We start from the raw sequence: 20305 nt of genomic DNA, 5'->3' as shown, positions 1-20305 counted from the left end.
ACATATGATTGTCAAAAAAATGTCACAAGTCATAAGTTGATAACCTAAAAGCCATTATTTTGTCTGGCCGGGGAAAATCTTCTGTAGGCCTACACGAGCGTTTATTTGCCTTTATTTGACTGGGACTAAAAGAAGCTGAGGATGGGAAAAGCGCGAGCCAAAAAAAAAAAGCTGCACGCCTCTGTTCACTTTGTCCACATGCATCAATAGACCTTCGATTTTTCTCCAACAGTTTCATTTTCTTGTTGGATTATTTCAGCAAGTGCTCTCCGCCATTCATACAACACACTCAGCAGCAATCTGAAAAAGTACGACCGGTGGAGTGTAAAATACACACTGGCCTGAAGTGCTTGTATTGATCCAAATGTGAACACCATATACAGCAGGGGGCGCGTGCCCGCATACACGCGCACACACATATAGTAAATATCTTAGACATCTACAATTGCCTTATATTGTATTCATATTCTGGATGACAAAGGAAGCACTGTAGAACTTGAGGCACTTCTCTGTACTCCTTCAGAGAGGGGCAGAGGTGCAGTGTGTGGTCACACTTTTACGATAATGCACACAAAAACGTGAGTAGTTACTGAGGAGCGAGTGAGGAATGAATCAGGAACGACTTAAAGAATCATTAAGGAGTAATCCTTGAATAACTGTGATTCCAGGACTATATATAGTAGATAATTATTAGTTACTATAGAACAGACTAAAGATACTTAATTAATGAATCATTAGTCAAAGATTAGTTCATAAATATCTATGAATTGATGTACTGACCACTCTCTTCATCAGTTGTCCTGATTAACTTTAAACCAGCCACTGTGGTGAGTCATTAATTACTAATTAATTGAGCATTAGCTTCTCTTTTTGTGCACATTCAATTAAAGTGAAGCATAATACTGAGTAGTTACCAATTAGAGTCATTATTTACTGATTACCTAATCATTAGTTACTCTTTTTTTGCACATTTTAAGTTTAGTGAAACATAATACTGAGTAGTTACCAATTAGAGTCATTATTTACTGATTACCTAATCATTAGTTACCCTTTTTGTGTCCCACAAGTAAAGTAAATCTTAATACTGAGTATTTAACACATAGAATTAGGTAGGCTTGTTAATTACTGAATACTTAATAATTTATTACTCTTTATGTGCCTTTAGGTAAAGCATGTCAATTCATAGATATTTACAAACTAATCATTATCTAATGGCCCAGTGAGTCCTCACACGCCCCTTAGTAAATACTCTCATTTTTGTGTACCTTATAGTAAAGTGATACCGTGTGTGTGTGTGTGTGTTTGTGTGTGTGTGTGTGTGTCTGTGTGTGTGTCTGTGTGTATGTTTGTTTGTCTGTGTGTGCCAGAGAAAGAGAGAGAGAGAATGTGCATGTGTGTATTGTGTGTCAAGCTTTTGGATGTAAAAGTACTATGTTACTGTAATTCTTGACATGCTGAATGCCCTGTATCTTGGAAATTCAAGTCCATGCTGTGTCGATGCTGCCAACAAAAGGCCAATGTGGTTGGTGTACAGTCCTTGGGATGAAGAGAAAAAAAATATTCCAGTGCAGCCATGTACTGTACGCAGTGAGTTTCAACTTAAAGGTTGGAGTTTGGTACATGTGAGCCACAAAGCCAGCACATTTTTAGGGATTGTGAGACAATTTACTGAATGCAAACATTTCCAAGATATGTAACGCTTTGTCTCTGTTTTTTTTTTGTAAGTATATTTTCTCGTTAAGTGATCGTCATTATTCAAGCTGCAGGCTCTTATTACTTAGGAGAAATCATCTGAAATAAACAATGTACATAAGGAGGGTCAGAGAAGTGCTTGACATTTATCAGTTTGGTGCATCAAACAAAGAAAGCTGATTGGTGTTTGTAAAAATCTAAATGTCAGTGGCCATAAACACCTCAAAGTTTCTGCACCGTTGACACATTGTTGATTTCAGCCATCTCAGGTGTAGAGATGTATGTTACCTTCATGTAACCTGCAGCACGGGGCCTTTTTTGTTTTTATACAAAATGAAATTTGTTTTATTTATGGTTCCAGACAGTCATACAAAACATGTAGCAGAATTTTCATTCTGTCATTTGTAATGTTCAACTTTGATAAGTTATGAAAACAGTTGTGTAGGTTGAGTAACTATTTTCTTTTCTTTTTTTTATCATACACACCCACGTGTCAAATTAAATGTTAATAGTGTATGTTTCTGCAAACCACGGATATGTTGAAACTTTACATTTATTAACTTTCTTTAGGTTCAGTTTTAAATTATATCTTTTGACGACACCATGCTTCTGCTCTGGTTAGGTTCAGGCACAAAAAACCCTTTGTTAGGTTTTGGTAAAGGTTATGTTTTGGTTGCTACTAACACAGCTGGAGATGTCTCAAGGTCTCCTTAAAAATATCCAGCGCGTCACGCTTACCCAGTCTTGAACTGCAGTCACTGGCTCGGCTGCCATCAGGTCATAAACATGTAACATGAGGTGAAATGAGGTGTCAATATGGAACGTTGCCTACATTATTACACTTACAAATATGAACATATCAGTGGTTTGCAGAAACAGTATCTGTCACCATTTTATCCTCGCAACTGGGCTGGGATTGTGAGTCATCTGCTATCAACTGTTTGGTGTCAACAGGCAAATTGACTTCTTCTGTGGTCAAATGAAACATGTACAATGTGAGTTATATTACTTCTCTTCATAATTGATCTGCTAGAAGTTTTTATTTTTTAAATAGTTTCAAATGAAGATCATGGTGAGACATGCATGTGGGCCCAGAAACAATTTTCGTGGGTGATTCTGCAGTGCATGATGCTGTGTGAACACTTTATAATAACCATCATTAATAAATGGTATATTTAGAGTTAATCAAACTTTACTTAATAGTTATTTTACTTTCTAACAAACAATAAAATGCTTTATAAATCCTTTAAAAGCAATTGTAGAGGTTTATAAACATAAATAACATTTATAGAAGAACCACACAGTATTTACTAACCATTTACAGTATCGTATTATAAACGTCATTTGCAACTTTACAATAAACAATTGCTTACTAAATGTTTTATAAAGCATTTTATTGCTTACAGTGAAATAACCATTGTGTGCCAAAGGTTTCAACCTTAAAATAGCCTTTGTAAAAGATAATGCAACATATGGAAAAGTTAGAGTGTAACATGCGTCCTGGACAAAGAGGATCAGTGAGCTGTCTATAAGTGATGATGTAATGCTTGCTTTGACTTGTAAATAGATGCTTTGTAATGCTACCCACTCGAAGCTGTACACTCAGATGGTTTCAGCCGTCCAAATCACCGCAGCAGCCTCCACTGACATGCACTGGATTTCAAAAACATGGCCCTCCAGGCTCTGAAGAATGTATCTCTGTCAATTAATGTTTCTGACTGTACATACTGATGTCATAGCATACTATTTATTAATCTACAGGATGTATACTTATTAAAAGAGTAAAAATTTGATTCATGTTTTTTGTTTTTTGAAGATGTCTGTAAATGAATCCTGCTGGTGTTGATGATAAAGTCTTGTAAAAGTGAAAAAAAAAAAAAAAAGGGAGCGAGGAAAAACTGAATTTCTCTTTGCTTTTCTGTTGTAAACAATAATTATATTTTTCATGTGAGCTGGCACACACTTGACAATCAGGTAGCTTTTTGTCGCCAAGAGGTATGAGATGCAAATTGCAAACAGAGAAGTTTGTGAAACTAGCACACCACGTGTTACACCTTTAGTAAACATCATTGAAGTGAAGTCTGAGAGACACATACCGTACCTTGAAAAGCCCTGTAATCTTTTCCCCATGTGACCCTGCAATTCTCCGTTATATAATGTCAGTCTCAGTGGGATGTAACACCAGTCGGTTGGTCGCAATCTTAACACAGCAGTGTTTTCTCTGTCATCTCTGCTGCCGTTGTATTTATGTGACAACAAGCCACAAAACAGCCGGCTCTGCCCTTATGTACCTCACAGGGTTCAAAGCACCTGGCAGTCATCTCTGAGGTAACCTCACATACCTGATGAAAACACTTAAGAGTGCCTGTGAAACATTCTGAGTACGAACAGTTTAGCGGAAAATGGAAAAGTATGCGTGAGTGTGCCCTCACTTAACCAAGACCCTCGAAACGATTATAAAATCCGAAGCGAATAAATGTAATAAAAGCTGGGTTGGTATCTCACAGAAGATGGTCAGTGGGCGGATGATAGGTGAGGACAAGAAGAGGTGTAAAATAACAAGGATGGGGACAAGAGGTCCCTATTCAGAAAAACTGTGCAATGAAAACAGACAATGAAACAAAAGGTGAGAGAAGAGAGGTTTGATCAATGAGTCAGACATCATGATAGTTTATCTAGGTGTGGGCTGTGCAGTGGAGAGTGAATAAATTACTGTTTGATGAAGAGGAGGAGAACGGGACTAAAGGAGTCTATCAGCGTGGGTGTGTACTGTCAGATGGGTAATCCTGGGACAAAATCAGGGTCCGTAGTCCCCCTAATTTGTGGAAGTTAAGGCCACAATAGGGGGTCACAAGATGGTTGTGGAGAAAATAATGAAATAACATATTTTGGACTGGGGGAATAGCTTCTCTGAAGTTTCTCCTCCTCTGAATCAAGGGTCTGAGAACAGAGGGTATTGCATGCTGTCCATACTGTAAAGCCCCTTGAGGCAAATTGAGATTTGTGATATTGGGCTAGATAAATAAAACTGATTTGACCTAAACCCCTTTGAGTGCTTCATCCTTCAGCTTTATTCGTCCTGCAGTTCACTGTCTGGAAGAGTGAGTTAATCTGGGGACACTGCTTACGGCGCACAGCCTTAACACAGGGGTTATCTTATTATTATTGAAAAAAGATCAAGGTAAGCTGCTCCCGCCTGTCTAATCTTTCAAATTAGACACATCTTTAATCAAACCTGTGTAGGTGCACCACAAAAAAGTAACATAAAAGGTCAGAAGACTAATATTCTCTGCTGTCCTGGGTCGCTGCAGGGCTGAGGGAGAATAAAGCGTGCAGAGTTGCCCTTGGGGACAGCAAAGGATAATAGTGTGTGTGATATACTCCTCCAAGCTACCTGGCAAAACACAACGGAGGCCACTGGAAAGTAAATCTAGCACTGACACACCTCCACACAGACACAATTCACTATTAAATTCTCTCTGACACACTTTGCTATTTGGCAACTTGAAGAATTACACCTGTTTTGAGAGATAATTAATCATAATTTAAACGCTCATATTGTAAATATTGATTGATGCTCCGCTGTGTTTACAACAGTACATAAAGGTGTACTTGATGGGAGCAGAATAATCATTTTTTATTAAATCTTGAGGATAAAAATCCATGTGTTACACAACCTGCAAATTCATTTATTCATCACAGATACTGGCTGTACTGTGAGTTTGCTTATCAAAAATCTACCTATTTAGCTATTGTGTCACACAGATTCTAGTATGTTAATGTCTAGAAAAGTGACCCATACAAAAGTACGGTAACTTTTTATGATAACCATCTTTAATAAATGGTACATTTTTTGTTAATTAAATTTTAATTATTAGTAGTTTCACTGTTAATAAACAATGATACTTTATAAACCATTTATTATATATTAAGTGATTGTAAAGGTTTATAAACAGCACTTGCAACTTTATGATGGCCAGCCAAATAATGTTTATAGATTAACTACACAGTATTTATTAACTATTTATAAAGTATTATGAGATCAATAGCAACTTTACAATAAACAATTGTTTAATAAATGTTTTATAATGCATTTAAAGCAACATTATGTAGAAATTGGCATTTTTAGGCAATTTGGCGCCCTCCACAGTTTCTGAGTGTAACACCACTGTAGCAAATACAAATCTCTGGTCTGGTGGTAACAATTTGTCAGATGTAATGTAGCTGTTAACTACAAACAAAACTCATAATAACAATATTATGTGTTGAAAACTGAAGTAAACATGTATGTAACACTGTGATCCCACCCTCTCACTGACGTTACATAGTGCAGAAACAAGTGATACTGGGGCAGAGTGGCTGAGAGAGACACCATTCACCCTATTGCAAGACACTAAACCATCAACATGACTTTGAAGCTGTTATTTTAAGGAAGAAAAGTCACATAATGATGCTTTAATTACCTACAATATGTATGAAGTGTGTATATGTATGTAAAAGTGTTGATGAGTAATAAGACACACAATAAAACACACATGTGGAATCAAAGTCAGAAAAAAAATCAAAACATTTATTGGGCATAAATATATTATATATACGCTACCGATACAGTTACGTCTTACATACATAGGGTAGTATTTGCAAAAATCTATACATTAAAATTGATATGGCAGTTTCTTTTATATAATGCATATGAAATTGTCTAACATTTACAATACAAGAAGAAATGCATGAATTTCTTTTCTTTTTTTTTCTCAATTCGTAGACCATGACAACATTGGAATGTTTGCTTTTAAATCGTGAGGTAAAAATACGTTTCTTTTTTTGTCTCGCTTAAAAAATAGTTAAATACCTGTGAGTCTCTGTATGTTTGTCAAATCGCCAAATTCTCAGTCAAAATCTCTACTTACTGTAAAACGTACAAAACATAACCAAAAAAAAAAAAAAAAAGAAATTAAAAGAAGAAAATAAACTGATCAGAAGGCACAGACGTGGGGTTGCTGGGCAAACAAACTGTCTCTCGTTTCTTGATATACCCGCCAAATGTGCAGGACCTGCAGGTTGTGTGGGTGGGGGTCGGGGGCGGGGTGTCTATAAAAATCACCAGCATTTTTAAAAATAACAAAACAAAAAACAACAAAGCACATAAAGGGAGTACCCTGCCCACTAAAGCACAGCCTTTCAGTCAACACTTGAGTCAACCTCAGACTATACGACACTAACATGACTGGCCCAAGCTCGGCCAAACACACGAGGCGAACCTCGGCTCTCCCTCTGGGGCGTTAAGGCTTAAAAAAGGGGAATAAAGGGGGGCCGTGGGTGGGCAACATCACAAATGGGGGTTTAAGGACAGGACACCTCACACATCACCTGTCGACTACGTAGCAACAGGCTAGGTAGACACCGTGAGCACATCTGAGAGAGGCACCGTGCTCCCGTATGAACTGTACTTCCTTTGTTGCCGTAGTTTGCATTCTACAGGGAGCAGGGCGCCATTTGAGGAGCACAGAACCGTGCTCCAGTAATGCCAATGTCACAGTGACGCCAACGACAGAATAATGCCAAATGAATGTAACAGACGGCGTTGGCAGTAGTGTTTGGAACGGAGCGAAGGACCTCGTGTCTCCTCTCGCTCCCATTAACCTCATCAAGACTAATTCTCGGCATAAAAAAAGTGCTTCAACTCTGTTAGTCATAATGTATTACCATCTCATTCTATAGCTCTATAGATATCTCTGTATATCATCTCTTAGCAAAATACTGGATACAAAATACTCACTACTGCTATACCAGCACTAGCAAGGAATCGTCAATATTATTATTGTCATCATCTGCCTGAAATCATCGTATGATTGTTTTTGCCTTTTTTTCTTTTTTTTTAGACCTTTCCGTGTGAAATCAGGTTGTGTTACTCTCCTCCACAAGGGGCTACACATCTCAAAATGGCACATTTTGCTTTACAAAACAAAATAATAAAAAGATAATATGAAAAGAAGCATAATCACAGATCAAGTTAATGTTTTTTTTTTTCCTTTTGAGAGAATAATAATAACAATAATAATAATCGTAATGCTGTGTCGTTACAGAAGAACATCACAGAACCCTTTAGACGACTGCGAAACGCGACATCTAGTGGACACGAGAAGCCTGCACTTTGGCAATAAAAACAGTAAAAAGATATCAGAAGCTTCATTATAACACTAATCAGAAACAAAAAAAAAAAAGCCAAAGGCAGCGACGTTTATCCCAATACAGATGATTCGACCCTAAGGCCCGGCTTTGCTACATGTCTCTCTAAGCATTACAAGAACTGCTCGGCTGTGCACGGCCGTAACAGGAGATGAAACAAAAAAACAGAAAAAAAAAACACATAGGCATTTGGTTACATGTTTGAAACGGCAATGATAACTGCAATGCATGGACTGATGAGCTACAGGTTCCCAACAGCTGTAAGAGAAATACTTAAAGGGTTACTGAGATAAGGAATGCTGGCCTTAATCATACAATCTAACATACATCCATAAAAAAAACAGAAAAAAAATTTAAAAGAAAAAAAAACATGCTACAAGGAAAAAATTAGTATATAACTACACTTGTCTCTTAATCTTTAAACAATAAATAAATGAAGATTGCACTGTAATTGGCATGTAAAGTACTGTATGCAAATATATAGTATAAATAAAACCTAGAAAAGAACTCTACCTTAACTTTCCCATCAACTTTGGCAAAGGTATTTTGAGCTAGTAAACCACTTTGCTTACTGACATACAGGAGCAAGGCACAGCAAAGACAGAGGACAAGATACAGCATCAAAAATAAAATGAAGGAGAAAGATAAAAAAGAGGAAGGGAGGAGGGGGACAGAGAGAAACAGATGACTACGTTACGATGACGATAGTGACAGCGATGGGGATGACAGGATTAGATCTCCCCTCTGTAAGGCCTTGTCCCTGAGGTACGTTACAGGCTGCCAATCAGAGCTGAGCGGCGGGGCTTAACTACCGCCTCGCCCCTCTTCCAAAACCCGCCTTTCCCACCTGATCCTTCTTCCCCCTGCACCCCACCTGACAGAAGTAGACAGTGTCACACATTAATCATGCAGGTCAGGGTGACTTCTTTGGATCGTCAGGGTTGTGTATTGGGCTGTACCTTGGCTTTGTTTTTCGGGGGGTTGGGGTAACTGGGGGTTTCGGGAGTCAGGCGGGAGGTCGGAGGGGGGTGTTACATGTGTCAGAATGCCCTGTTCTGTTGAGTTGTGTTCTGTCAAAGGCTTGTTTGGTTAGTGAACATTAGTTCAAGTCCCCCGGAGAACATGTCCGTCTGAGGAGAGACCACAGACTTGCTACTGCTCTGATTACATGTCAATAAAGCACCTTTTAATAGAGAGAGAGAGAGAGAGAGAGAGAGAAGAAAGAGGGAAGAAGGAGAGGATGGATCGAAAGCGAGAGAAGGAGCAGCCAGAGCAAAAGGTAATTACAGATAATTATGGGCAGGAGAGGAGAAAAGAGAAGTCTTCAAATGTATCGATTCACAGACGAGGAGAAACTACAGCTTCAGCATTGCTCTGGCCGGCGGCTGGCTAAATGTCACAGGGGTGGGGGGGGGTAAAGCTCAAGCTAACTCCTAATGGCTTTCCTTGTTAACACACACACACACAGCTCTGAGAAAGGGCGTCTAGCTGGCAGGCTGTTAGCACCTCTGGGTCTGTGACGCTACGGGCATACGGCTACTAAAGCTACAGATAAATAGGCTGGAGCAATGGTACTTGAGATGGTAGAACACGGAAGGACCGACCGAGGGACCAATGAAAATGCTCAGCACAGCCCTTTCCCAGCCAATCACGATCCCAGCCAGTTTATGCCCAACATTCGTATACCTATAAAGGTTCATATTCTGATCCGAGACCAGTGTTTTAAGGGCTCCTTCTGACCTCAGAGCTGCTGTTTGTGAGCACCTAGAGTCGACTCCTCCCCTTACACACTGTAGTTCACACCTTACATTGCCATCACTTATATTACATCACTTCTATAGCATCATATATATTTGTTATAATATATATATATATTTATATTGTGTGTATATATATTAGATTACTGGTTTTCCATTCTTTCTTAGATATAATAAAATCACAGGATAGCAGCATCTTACACCACACATGAATTGCATCACTTTGGTAGCTGAGTGAGTGAGTGAGTGAGTGAGTGAGTCAGTGAGTGATTGAATGTTAAAAGCTGAGCAGATATGTGATTGGAGGAAATGTGTGTTTCTCACTGTCATTGCATGAGTGTAATGTATGTGTGTGAGTGTGAATTTGAATGTGTGCATTGTGTCTTTGTCAGTCTGCATTGTGAGAGCAGGTGCAGATTGCATGAATCGACCGACAGCCTGTCGAGTAGTAACAAAACTGAATAATAAGGTATGAACGGCTAAAGCTTCGAAGGCCTACATTGGAATATGGCTGAAATGAATAAAGACTGCAGCAGAAAAAAAAAAAAAATTACACATTAAAAAACCAACAAAACAAAAAAAAAGTAAGGCAATGACCGTCAAGAAATATACACGTTCTCTAATCGTTTAGATATGTGTTTTTAAAAAATACAAAATAAAAACATGCAAGTCAGTCTGAGGAGCAACTGCTTCGCTCACAGCTATTTTAAGGCTTGATTATCAGTTTTCTTTCCCAACCGAGGTACAGCTAAGACAAGGCTTCCCCCGACAGAAATCCTTAACAAATGAGACAGACAATGATACAAAGACAACAGAGACGTAGAGAGAAATGAGACCGAACTGAGTGAAGGCAGAAGACAACAGGAACAAGGTGAGGAAAGCCAGAATCGATACTTTGACTATAAAAAAAAACAAAAAAATAAAACATACATAGTCTTAGAAGTATATCTCAAGTGTTTGTTTTTGATTTCATTCGGTTCTTTCATAGACTCTGTGATTTTTGCTTTCTCTTTCTATCCTATAGTTAAAATTCCCTCACTTCATGAAGAAGTACTGTAGCAAGCAGGCGATGAGGATGGAGAAGCCCGCGAACACGCACACGATGAGCGCGGCGAAGCGCTCGTCGCTGGAGATCAGGCCCGACCCTTTGCCCGCTTCCACGGCGCACTGCTCTCCCGACGACGCCGCCTCCTGGCGCCGCAGCGTGAACAAGGAGGAGGGGCTCAGTGGTCCGCACAGTTCCTGGCACGAATCCTGGCAGCGGCGGCAGGCGCCCACGCGGAAACGATAGTCTGTGTTGCCCTGGAGACCAGTGATTTGGAACGCGCCCTCCTCTCCCTTAAAAACCTGTGAGGGGAGAGAAAGATGAAGTTTAGCACCTGGACGTTACTTGATGATCCATCAATAATTTTGTCAGTCTGATTGTCCGTACAGTGTCATGTCATGATGCTCTTCAGGGGTTTTCTGCCATTTTTTTCTCCACTAAAGTTACATTTTTTGGCTAGTTTTATTTATTGAATCAACTCTCGAAGGATAAAAGTATTGTGTGCTGTAAAGATTGTAAAGCTCCATCTGACAAGCAGCATCAGGGACTTCACAGTGTACACAGACAATAGGTATCTCACATCCCTGCATGCACACATGCGGTTTTGTCCGCTGGTGGGTATCAGCAGTTCTCCTCTCGATCCATTCAGTAATTCAATAACAGGGAGTAAAACAGCCCTGAAGACAAATGTCTTTTTGTCTGCAGTCTGCTCACCAGCATTCATCGCTCCAGCTGCCAGCCTCCGAGTGCGGCCAAAATCTTTTTTTTCCGCTTGTTTCCGTGTTGTGATTCTCATTAAAATCATTCAATACCATTCAATAGATTCTGCTGCGCTGCGGATTACCTGGAATTTCAGCATGCTGGATCTCTCAGTGTGGGTAAGATGTAGTGAGTGTCTGTGTGTGTGTGTGTGTGTGTGTGTGTTTCAGTCTTTTGTGTGGGCATCACTGCAAACTGAATTATTCTCCTCCTCTGGGAGATTAAACGAATATCCTCCCCAGTGCCACTTCCAAGAAAATATGAATGAAGCAAATAATTGAAGAGGGGCTCTCGACTACAAACACACCGGAGTTCTCCACACTATCCTCGTATGACCTGTGTGTGTGTGTGTGTGGGCGCCTGAGTGTGACACGAACCTGTTTGTATTCTGACTCGCGTCCCACCAGCACCTGGAGCACGTAGCTCACAGGATCTCCCCTCATTGGTGGGATGGTCTCCCATGTGATCTCACACATGTTCCCCTCCAGCTGGTGCACTCTGGGAGCTGATGGAATGAATGGCATCAAAAACATGATTTCAGAAATAGAACAGAAAAAGGAATGCAATGTGGAACAAATATTTGGGTTTTCTACATCTGGGCCCGCTAAAAATATATTCAACCTCAACAGGAAGTTCTCTTGAAATGAATTAACCCTTTGGTACCACAAGAATGCATCCAGAAGGATATTTCTAACCACCTTTTTATTAGTAAATACTAACATCCGTCTTCCTCACAGAATCTAATACCTCAGATCAGCAGTAATGGTTGCAGTCATGATAATGATTCTCTCTGATTAATAATTGTTTTGCAAAGCTATAATATCCTTGGGAGATAATTCAATTTAACAGCGGATATAACACAACAACAACAAATTCTGATCACATTTATTGCTGTGCTAAATATTGCACACATTTTCTAATCTGTAACCAGGGACCTGTTCATTGATTGGTCTCAAATCCACCTGCTCTTTATTGTTTTTAAATGAGAGCTGATTTTTAGAGAAACCTTTGGACAGAGCACAGACGCAGCTAACAGTTTCTCAGAAGCTTTTTTGGGCCCTTAAGGCTGTTATTTTCCCACTTACAGATACTGTGCTGCACATTCACAGCCTCACAGTCATACCCATATTTCCGGTTATATCACCTGCGAATATACTCTGTGATTATTGAAGCTATAATAAGCCACCGCAGCCTCTCAGTTTACAGCAAACACCACATACTGGAGACAATAATCAAGCAAGGCTACAGTAAACATGCCAACTCTTAACAGCCAAACAGAAACAAATGTAATTACTTTTATTGTTCAGACTCTTTTGGGTCATCCAGTTTAACTCCTAAATTGCTGGAGCTAGTTAAGCTCTTCATATGTTAAAATGTACCCTAACTATAAATGCATTTCTGCAGGGATGATGCTTTTCTGTAGGCTAATATCAATCAGATTTTGGATTAGAGCAGAATATAATCTCGCTGAGTCTCCATGTTCGGCGTAATGATGTATAATGTGGCCGACAACCTCTGTAGTCTCATTTAACCACTTGTTAGCAACCATCCTCTTGAAGACACATTAGTACTTTTTGATGTATTGTAGATTGTAGAGGAATACACAACAATGTATTAACCCTCTGTTAGCCAGTGAGCTTTTTTCAGGTATTTAACTGAAAACCCATTCAAAACACCTATCGACTTAGAGACAAAGGAACCCGAAGTGCAAAAATACGAACTAATTCCAGGTTTTAGGAATCTTCCTACATCACTAAATTAAACCTGGTTGCATAACACAAACTTTTCCTTGTCTAGAGACTGGTTATGTACAAATGTTTCCTTGGTCATTTTACCTTTGAGGGCAGGGGGGACAGACTTGGTGGTGCAGAAGGCGTGTGTGTCAGAGAAAGGACCCTCCCCAGCATCACTGATGGCCTGTATTCTGAAGCTGTAGCTGCTGGACTCGGTCAATCGCTGGACCTTGTAGGTGTGACTGGGACCACGGTAGATTGTCACAAACCTGAAGAGAGAACATAACAGAGAGTAAGGCACGGGAAATGAATCACAAATTGAGAGGGAAATCTGTGAATGAGAACGACGGGTGAAGGCGAGGACGGGAAGAGAAAGTGAGTCAAAGACAAGGGAGAAGGTGAGGAGTGGGGTGAAGGTGAGAGAAAGGAGTGATGGTGCTATGTATAGAATAGATGAAGGGAGAGATGTGATTGAGAAACCACATCTCAAGCAGTGAGGGATGATTACACTGATCAGTGAAACCAGTTTCAGGGACTGATTCACACTCTGTTCAGGATCGGATTGATTCATTTTTCCTGGACTTCCCATGACTCACCACAGCAGGCATTACCAGCTAACAAACTCTTGTTACTTCTAATATTGGCCCTAATTTGATCAGTACAGGGGTTATTCACCTCTTGCTAACTCTTAAAACACACTGCATCGACCTTGGTTTGGCATTAGATGCCTTGTCCTCAGAAAAAAGCAGCTGAAACCTTGAAAAGAAACAGGAATGCTGGCGAGAACTCTTCTGGAGTACATCTTAACAAAGATAGCGGTGATTTATGAACACATAGGATGAATACTGACAGGCCAGAGTCACAAATCTGATATAAACGAGCACCAAAAACAGTTTCTGGCTGGCAAGATCGACAGATTGATGGACTGAAGGAGACATGATAAGTGAGCGAATGAGTGGATCGGAGAGAAATGGGGATTTGAGGTGAAAAGGGGTTATTTATTCTGCAATCAGTTTTTCTGCACAATCAGGTGAAAGTCTGGGTGAGAGCGGAAAGAAAGTTATAGGAGGGAATAGAGAAAGACAAAGGTGACGGGGGCAAGTGGGAAGATAGGAGGCAGTGATGGAGGAAGTAAGTCAGAGGAGGGTATGAAGGAGAGGTGGCTGGTAATTATAAGAGTGGAGGAGACAATGATAGAGGATTTGCTGCAAGGGGAAAGAAGAGGGAGCGAGAGAGAAAGAAGAGATGAGAGAGGTCATGGTTTAGTGGAAGGCTATAACTCCAGATGAGCTCTTTATGCAGCTGCACTAGAAAAGTGATGCATTTCTCTGGCTGATATACGATGTTGTTAATCCTTTGCCTCACCGCCAGGCCTTACAGTTAACCACCAGCGCTGGTTGAATTAGTTCAGCGGCTGCGGTGTAAACGCTACGTGCATCCGAGTCTCCCCTTGTTTATTCTCTCAGCTAACAACCACGTGGCCGAGAAATTAGTCATTTTTATGTTTGTGCAGTAAATACATCAGCTTTTCCACTATCATAATTTTCCATCATAAAAGTAATTAACACTCGGCAGGGCCCAGATAATAAACACACGCACACACACACACAAAACCACCAGGCCACAGTTAATGAGATGAACTGCACCCTTGGTCCGGAGCCAAACAGCCGACAAATTAACCACAACAAGGAGCAGGGGAGGGCAGAAAGGGAGATGTTAGGAGCAGACAAGCAAGGACATGCTATTGTTTTTCTAGCCACTTTCCTGTACTCAAACTGGAATTTCTTCTTCTGACATCATAAAATATTATTTAATTTATTAAATTCATCATTAAATCATTAATCTTTGTTCGTGCATTTTTTTCTCCAAAGGCAGGTAGAACCTTGAAGGCTTTTCAGTCAGACGCTCCTTTTCAAGTATCAATTTTAGCTGATATGAAAAGGAGCTTTTTCAAGCATCACAATTTGTCAGCAATGCACAGAAAGTAGAAACTGTATCCATTTATGGGACAATATGTACAAATATTAATTGAAAACACTCAAATTATCAATGTGAAGAAACTACTGGATTGCTACTTGCTTGATAGGGTTAGCATAAGAGACAGAGAAGCTTGTCTTTCAAAGTGGCTAGCTCCTGGCTGAAAAACAAATGGATGTAGGCAAAGAAAGAAATGTCTGAGTATAAGGATGAAGGATTGTGAAATGACAGATGAAAACATAATATGGATGGATGAATAAAGAAGCAACATTTGTTAGATGAATTAAAGAAAGGAGGACAGAAAAGGGGATGTTAGATGGATTAAAGGGTGGACGGGCATAGGCAAGGATGTATGAATGGATAATTGTTATGAACGACAGCTACTGCACCCCAGTTTTGCCCCTTGTGCCTGTTTCTCCACCTGCATTCACAAGGTTGGAACCTTATTTGCACTGCGCCCCTGCCAGAGGGCATTTGTGTAATGAAGAGACAGGGAAATGAGAAAAATCAAACAAAGTCAACCAGCTTAAAGGGCAACAGCAGCACGAGGAAAACAAGCGAAAATGAAAAAAAAGCCACGAGCTAATGGGGACAGAGCAGGAGCAACAGGTCTGCATGCGTTGAGATAAGGACGGAAAAAATAAGCTGTGGGAGAAAGACAGAGAAGGCAAAGGGGGGAAAGGAAAGTAATGGGATTTAATATCGTGAACCTAAGAAAACAGCTTTTTTTATTATCATCTGACACCCCACAAAGACATGTGAATGGGAGAAAAGCAATAAGAGGATGGATGTGGAGGGAGGGAGGGACAACAGAATGAGATGAATAAATACAAATTAGACCATCCAGAGACAAAGAGAGAGATACAGAGACAGAGGGACAAAGTCAAAAAGATAAAGAGACAGTAATGCTATTTGGTTAAAAAAATGACACTGACGGAATTTATTGGCCGGATCTGAAATTATGTTTCCAGAAACCGTAGCTGGCCATTCAATATGTTTTTGTTGTTGTTTGTATTTTTCCAGATTCAATAAAGTTGCCCTTCCAGTCTCCCCCTCGATACATCGTGATTAGCAATGAAGCATCTGGTTGCCATGGCGATTCCTTCATTGCCTTTTTTTCCTGCTAAATCGTTCTAATGGAGCGTGATGAGAAAGCAAAGGGGGGAAGAGGAAGAGCGAAGGAGGAGGAGGAGCATCGTAAACAGGCTCCGTCTCATCTGGTGATAAAACACACACACGCACGCACACACACTAACACACACTATGTTCAACAGATGGTGATGCCCCGCTAATGCAGCCCCTAATACACCTCGACGCACTGTCATAACCACCAGTAGCTGCAAGTAATGAGCAAAGGCAATTAGGTTGAACCAGTCAGGAATCACACATCGCCATTACGGAGCGATTTCGGCCAATTATAGAGTTTACGGACAGTTTCCTGGTAGAGGAAATGATGGAGATGAAGAAGAGAGAGTTTAATAATGATTGTGTGTTCAGGCTGTGTTGAGATGCTGCTATTGTTTATCTGTGTTACATACACAAATCCAATTATCTGGATTTCTATCAGAGTGTACCTGGAAATGCGCATAAGTGGAGGTCCAACCACATGCAAAACCTAAAGGTCCAAAAGGTCTTTTTCCATCATTCCATTCTATTGCTATCCTTGAATACATATAATTCATGCGTTTTCAATGATCAAATAATTGCAATAAATATAATAACAGTTTCCTGTAAAAAATAACTGTATTTTCATAAATACAGCCCTAAATAGCCACTACTGCAATACACAACCTTGGATGCTTTTACTCTGATCTAAATGTATAAATATAACATATATTTGTGTGAAAAATCTGCAAAAAGTAGAAATAACTGAAAAAATGTCAGTACAACCCCATGAAAATAAAAAATACTAACTGGGAATGCAAAATTGAATAATATGAAATATGAGGGAAAAAAAAACAACATTCCAGCTTGAAGGACAAATAAGCTAAATTTACTTGCACTTGAATCAACTAAATGTCTGCTATCAGAGGGCAGGAAGGGACAAACATGGACACAAATAGACCAATTTAAGGCTCTTCTCAGATCAAACCAAAATCTACAGTGGGATCAAAACAAACCCTGACCTTCCTTTTCTCTAAATTCAATGACAAAAGCCACTTAAATTTTTTTTTCAGTGCCAATCATTAGATCCAAAACATTTTAAAATACAGAAAAATAGAGATAAGTAGATTATTTATGTGAGCATGTAATGGTTTTATGATCAGGATGGGCTATTATGTTGCCGTTTCCATGAGGATAAAGAAAAAAACCGGGCCAATTGAGTATAATCAGAGGAAAAAATGAGAGAATCAACTAAACTAACATTTCTCTTCAATTTGCAGCAAATGAAGTGCTTACAAATCACTTGCTCACATATGCAGGTGAACACAAATGGGTGATTCTCAAAAATACCATCTGATCCAAATACCTTGCATGCAGACATGTGAATATATATATACACAAGTGCATCCAAGCAACGTTCACACAGACTAGCACACTGCCACGCTAATCACGGTGCCAACGGGAAAAGGGTAAATAAAACTCTAAACTGTGAAAGCTGTTTTAATTTGGCGAGCGGGGCGTGTGTGTTTGTGCCTACGTGCATGGCTCTGTGTGTCTGTGTGCGTATGTATCGGAGAGGTTAACAGATCGCAGCCTGCCAGAGGGGGCCCCATCTGCTGCCTGCTGCACTCTGGACCATTCCAGGGGTGCCAACGTGATGCCAGCCAAGCCTTAATTCAAACGCTGATAGACAGCCAACCATGAATGGCAGAGGGCTGAACGGAGGCAGGGAGCGAGACAATCCGACAGGTGGGCAGATAAAAGTGGCTCCTAGCGGCTTTATGGTTTAGTCTGTTTCCTATTTATTTATTTGTCCCTCTCTTCGCTACTTCTGCTACAGTGTACAAATGGTCTTGAAGTGCGAACATTAAATTGTTCTGCCTTTTCCTCTCCTCAGTCTGCTAATTCTTCCCGTGTCTCTTTTTGTCACTCCTGGCTGAGCAGCCAGTGAAACGAAGGGTTAATTGTTGGAGGCTGTATCCCCGGCTGGCTCCGGATGCCCTCAACGTGACCACTCACTGGTACATCTGGTTACTGCATCACATTGTGTGTGACTGTCTGCGGTTTGTGTGTGGTATTGACCTTCTGGCTCTTGATTAGCTGTATTGACTAGCTGTGGGTTAAGGAGTCTGGGGATTGTTGTGTGCAAGGTGGAGGTTTAGGAGGTTTAGAGAGCACATCCTCTCAGGGGAACATAACAGGTGTAATCCCTGCTCTTAACTGAAGCTCCACATAAGAAATATCTACTAATCTTGTCTCTATAGATGTGTGTATAGTGTTGATGAGTGCCTCTTTTGACTAAAAACATCTACAAACCAAAGAAAAAACATTAATATTCTCATTAAAAAAAAAGCTTTCACTTACATGCATAGCTCATTAAAGTAAATCCCTAGTTGGTTGTTGCTACTGCTGTTAAGAGTAAAACAATGTAGGCCGGGGCTGGGCTTTCATTCAATAAGGAATTAAGTGGAATTAATTAATAGGAATATAAAAGTATTACAGTAAGCCAAATTATTAATTCTAAAGAAGGTTTCACTTAAAAATTAACTGAGTGAGTCATTTAAATAATTTATGGTTTTCTCTTGTAACAATTTACACTGAGTAAGAGTGTGCTGCATTATTTTAGTTGATTTATGTCAAAGCAGGTGCTGCTTGATTTAATGGTGCTATATAACATTTTGTTGTTGTTGTTGTTGTTGTTGTTGTTGTTGTTATTATTATTATTATTAAAGTAGAAGTAACAGTAATATAAGTGGTAGCAGTATAGTTGTAGTGCTGGCAGTATAGTACTATTAGTAGTAGTAGCAGTAGAAGTAGTAGGAGTAGTGGTAATAGTATAGTGGTAGTAGTAGTGGTGGTAGTAGTAGTAGTAGTATTGGTATATTTAGTGATAGTAGTAGTAGTAGTAGTAGCAGTAGTAGTGGTAGCAGTAGTAGTAGTATTGATATATGTAATAATAGTAGTAGTAGTGGTAGTAGTTGTAGTATTAGTAGTTATATTTTCTTATTGGTTTGATTATTGTCTATGTTTTTGCATGCACTTGCTATATGTAGATATATTTATGGACAATCCATATTAATATGAAGATATTGATTTGAGACGTATTGTTCGTCACTAATCTACATCCAGCCTGCTCTCATGGGGCTCTCCCCGTGTTGTGAATTGAATCACACACAGTTGAGCAGGCAGCGTAAAGAAGGCACTCCATCATCCACTATGCAGCCGTTTCGTGTCCAGTGTTAGTATAAGCTTAGTGTAAACTATGAAGTACTGCAGAGGGTGTAGGGGCCGCTGTAAATGACTGAAGCACATATGATGAGGTGCAGAGTGTGAACAAAACTTGAGGTTCTTGTTTTTCTTAAATGTATAAATCTAATGTTTATGGATTGTTTGACATTGATCCCTGTACACTGGTACACAGTAAGCTGACAACTTCTCAGGTGAGGTAAACTATGGTGTAACTGTGTGTCTGTTTACTCCACCTGTGGTTCTTGTCCTCCATCTGTAGTGTGTAGACCATGTCGTCAGCAAGCAGGGCGCGAGTGTGCGTGTTGCTGGCATTTTCGCCCCATTTCAGCTTCAGGCTCTGAGGGCCGGCCGCCGAGCATTCGAGAGGGGGCGGGGCCGGAGGGAGAGGGCGTGTCCTCGCCAGCAGGGCTGGACTCAAGGGACTGGAGCCGATGGTATTCACTGCCTGGATCTGTACACTGCAAGCCATGAGAGAGAGAGAGAGATTAGGATTTGTTTGTTACAGACTGTTAGACATGTTACATGTGTGTCAAAATTATATGTTTTGGAGCCAAGAGAACATGTACATTAATTGTACAAAAAGCGTTTGCTGACCTAGTTGGCGGATAGCGGAGTAATTGTCAGTGAAGAGGTTGATCTGGTGTATTAGCTTTGACCTTTGATGCTGTGATCCCTTCGCCTCATTACCAAAACCCATTATAACTCAATGTTCTCTCCAGGATGAGACTTTAATATGTTGGACTTGTCGGCCCACTTTTTCCAAGGCCATGTCTTGCTATATGCACACTATGCAGTTGCAT

General features: G+C 40.1%; 1 protein-coding gene across 2 annotated transcripts in view; it reads right to left on the bottom strand.

Annotated features, from left to right (window-relative positions):
- Positions 1-6241: 6241 nt before the first annotated feature.
- The window catches only part of fndc3ba (fibronectin type III domain containing 3Ba), a 98568-nt gene continuing 84504 nt past the window's right edge, over positions 6242-20305 (bottom strand). For both annotated transcript variants that reach the window (XM_073483071.1, XM_073483070.1), the window contains exons 24-27: positions 19739-19963; positions 13278-13444; positions 11820-11947; positions 6242-10985 (exon numbers count right to left, since the gene is read on the bottom strand). In XM_073483071.1, the coding sequence (XP_073339172.1) occupies positions 10674-10985; positions 11820-11947; positions 13278-13444; positions 19739-19963 (832 nt within the window). In that variant the 3' untranslated portion in view covers positions 6242-10673. The remainder of the gene's footprint in view (positions 10986-11819; positions 11948-13277; positions 13445-19738; positions 19964-20305) is intronic.

The sequence above is a fragment of the Pagrus major genome, chromosome 16 (assembly GCF_040436345.1).
Source record: "Pagrus major chromosome 16, Pma_NU_1.0".
In the NCBI taxonomy this organism is placed as follows: Eukaryota; Metazoa; Chordata; class Actinopteri; order Spariformes; family Sparidae; genus Pagrus; species Pagrus major.
The sequence above is the reverse complement of the archived record's forward strand: the minus strand, read 5'-3'. Positions and strand labels throughout refer to the sequence as shown.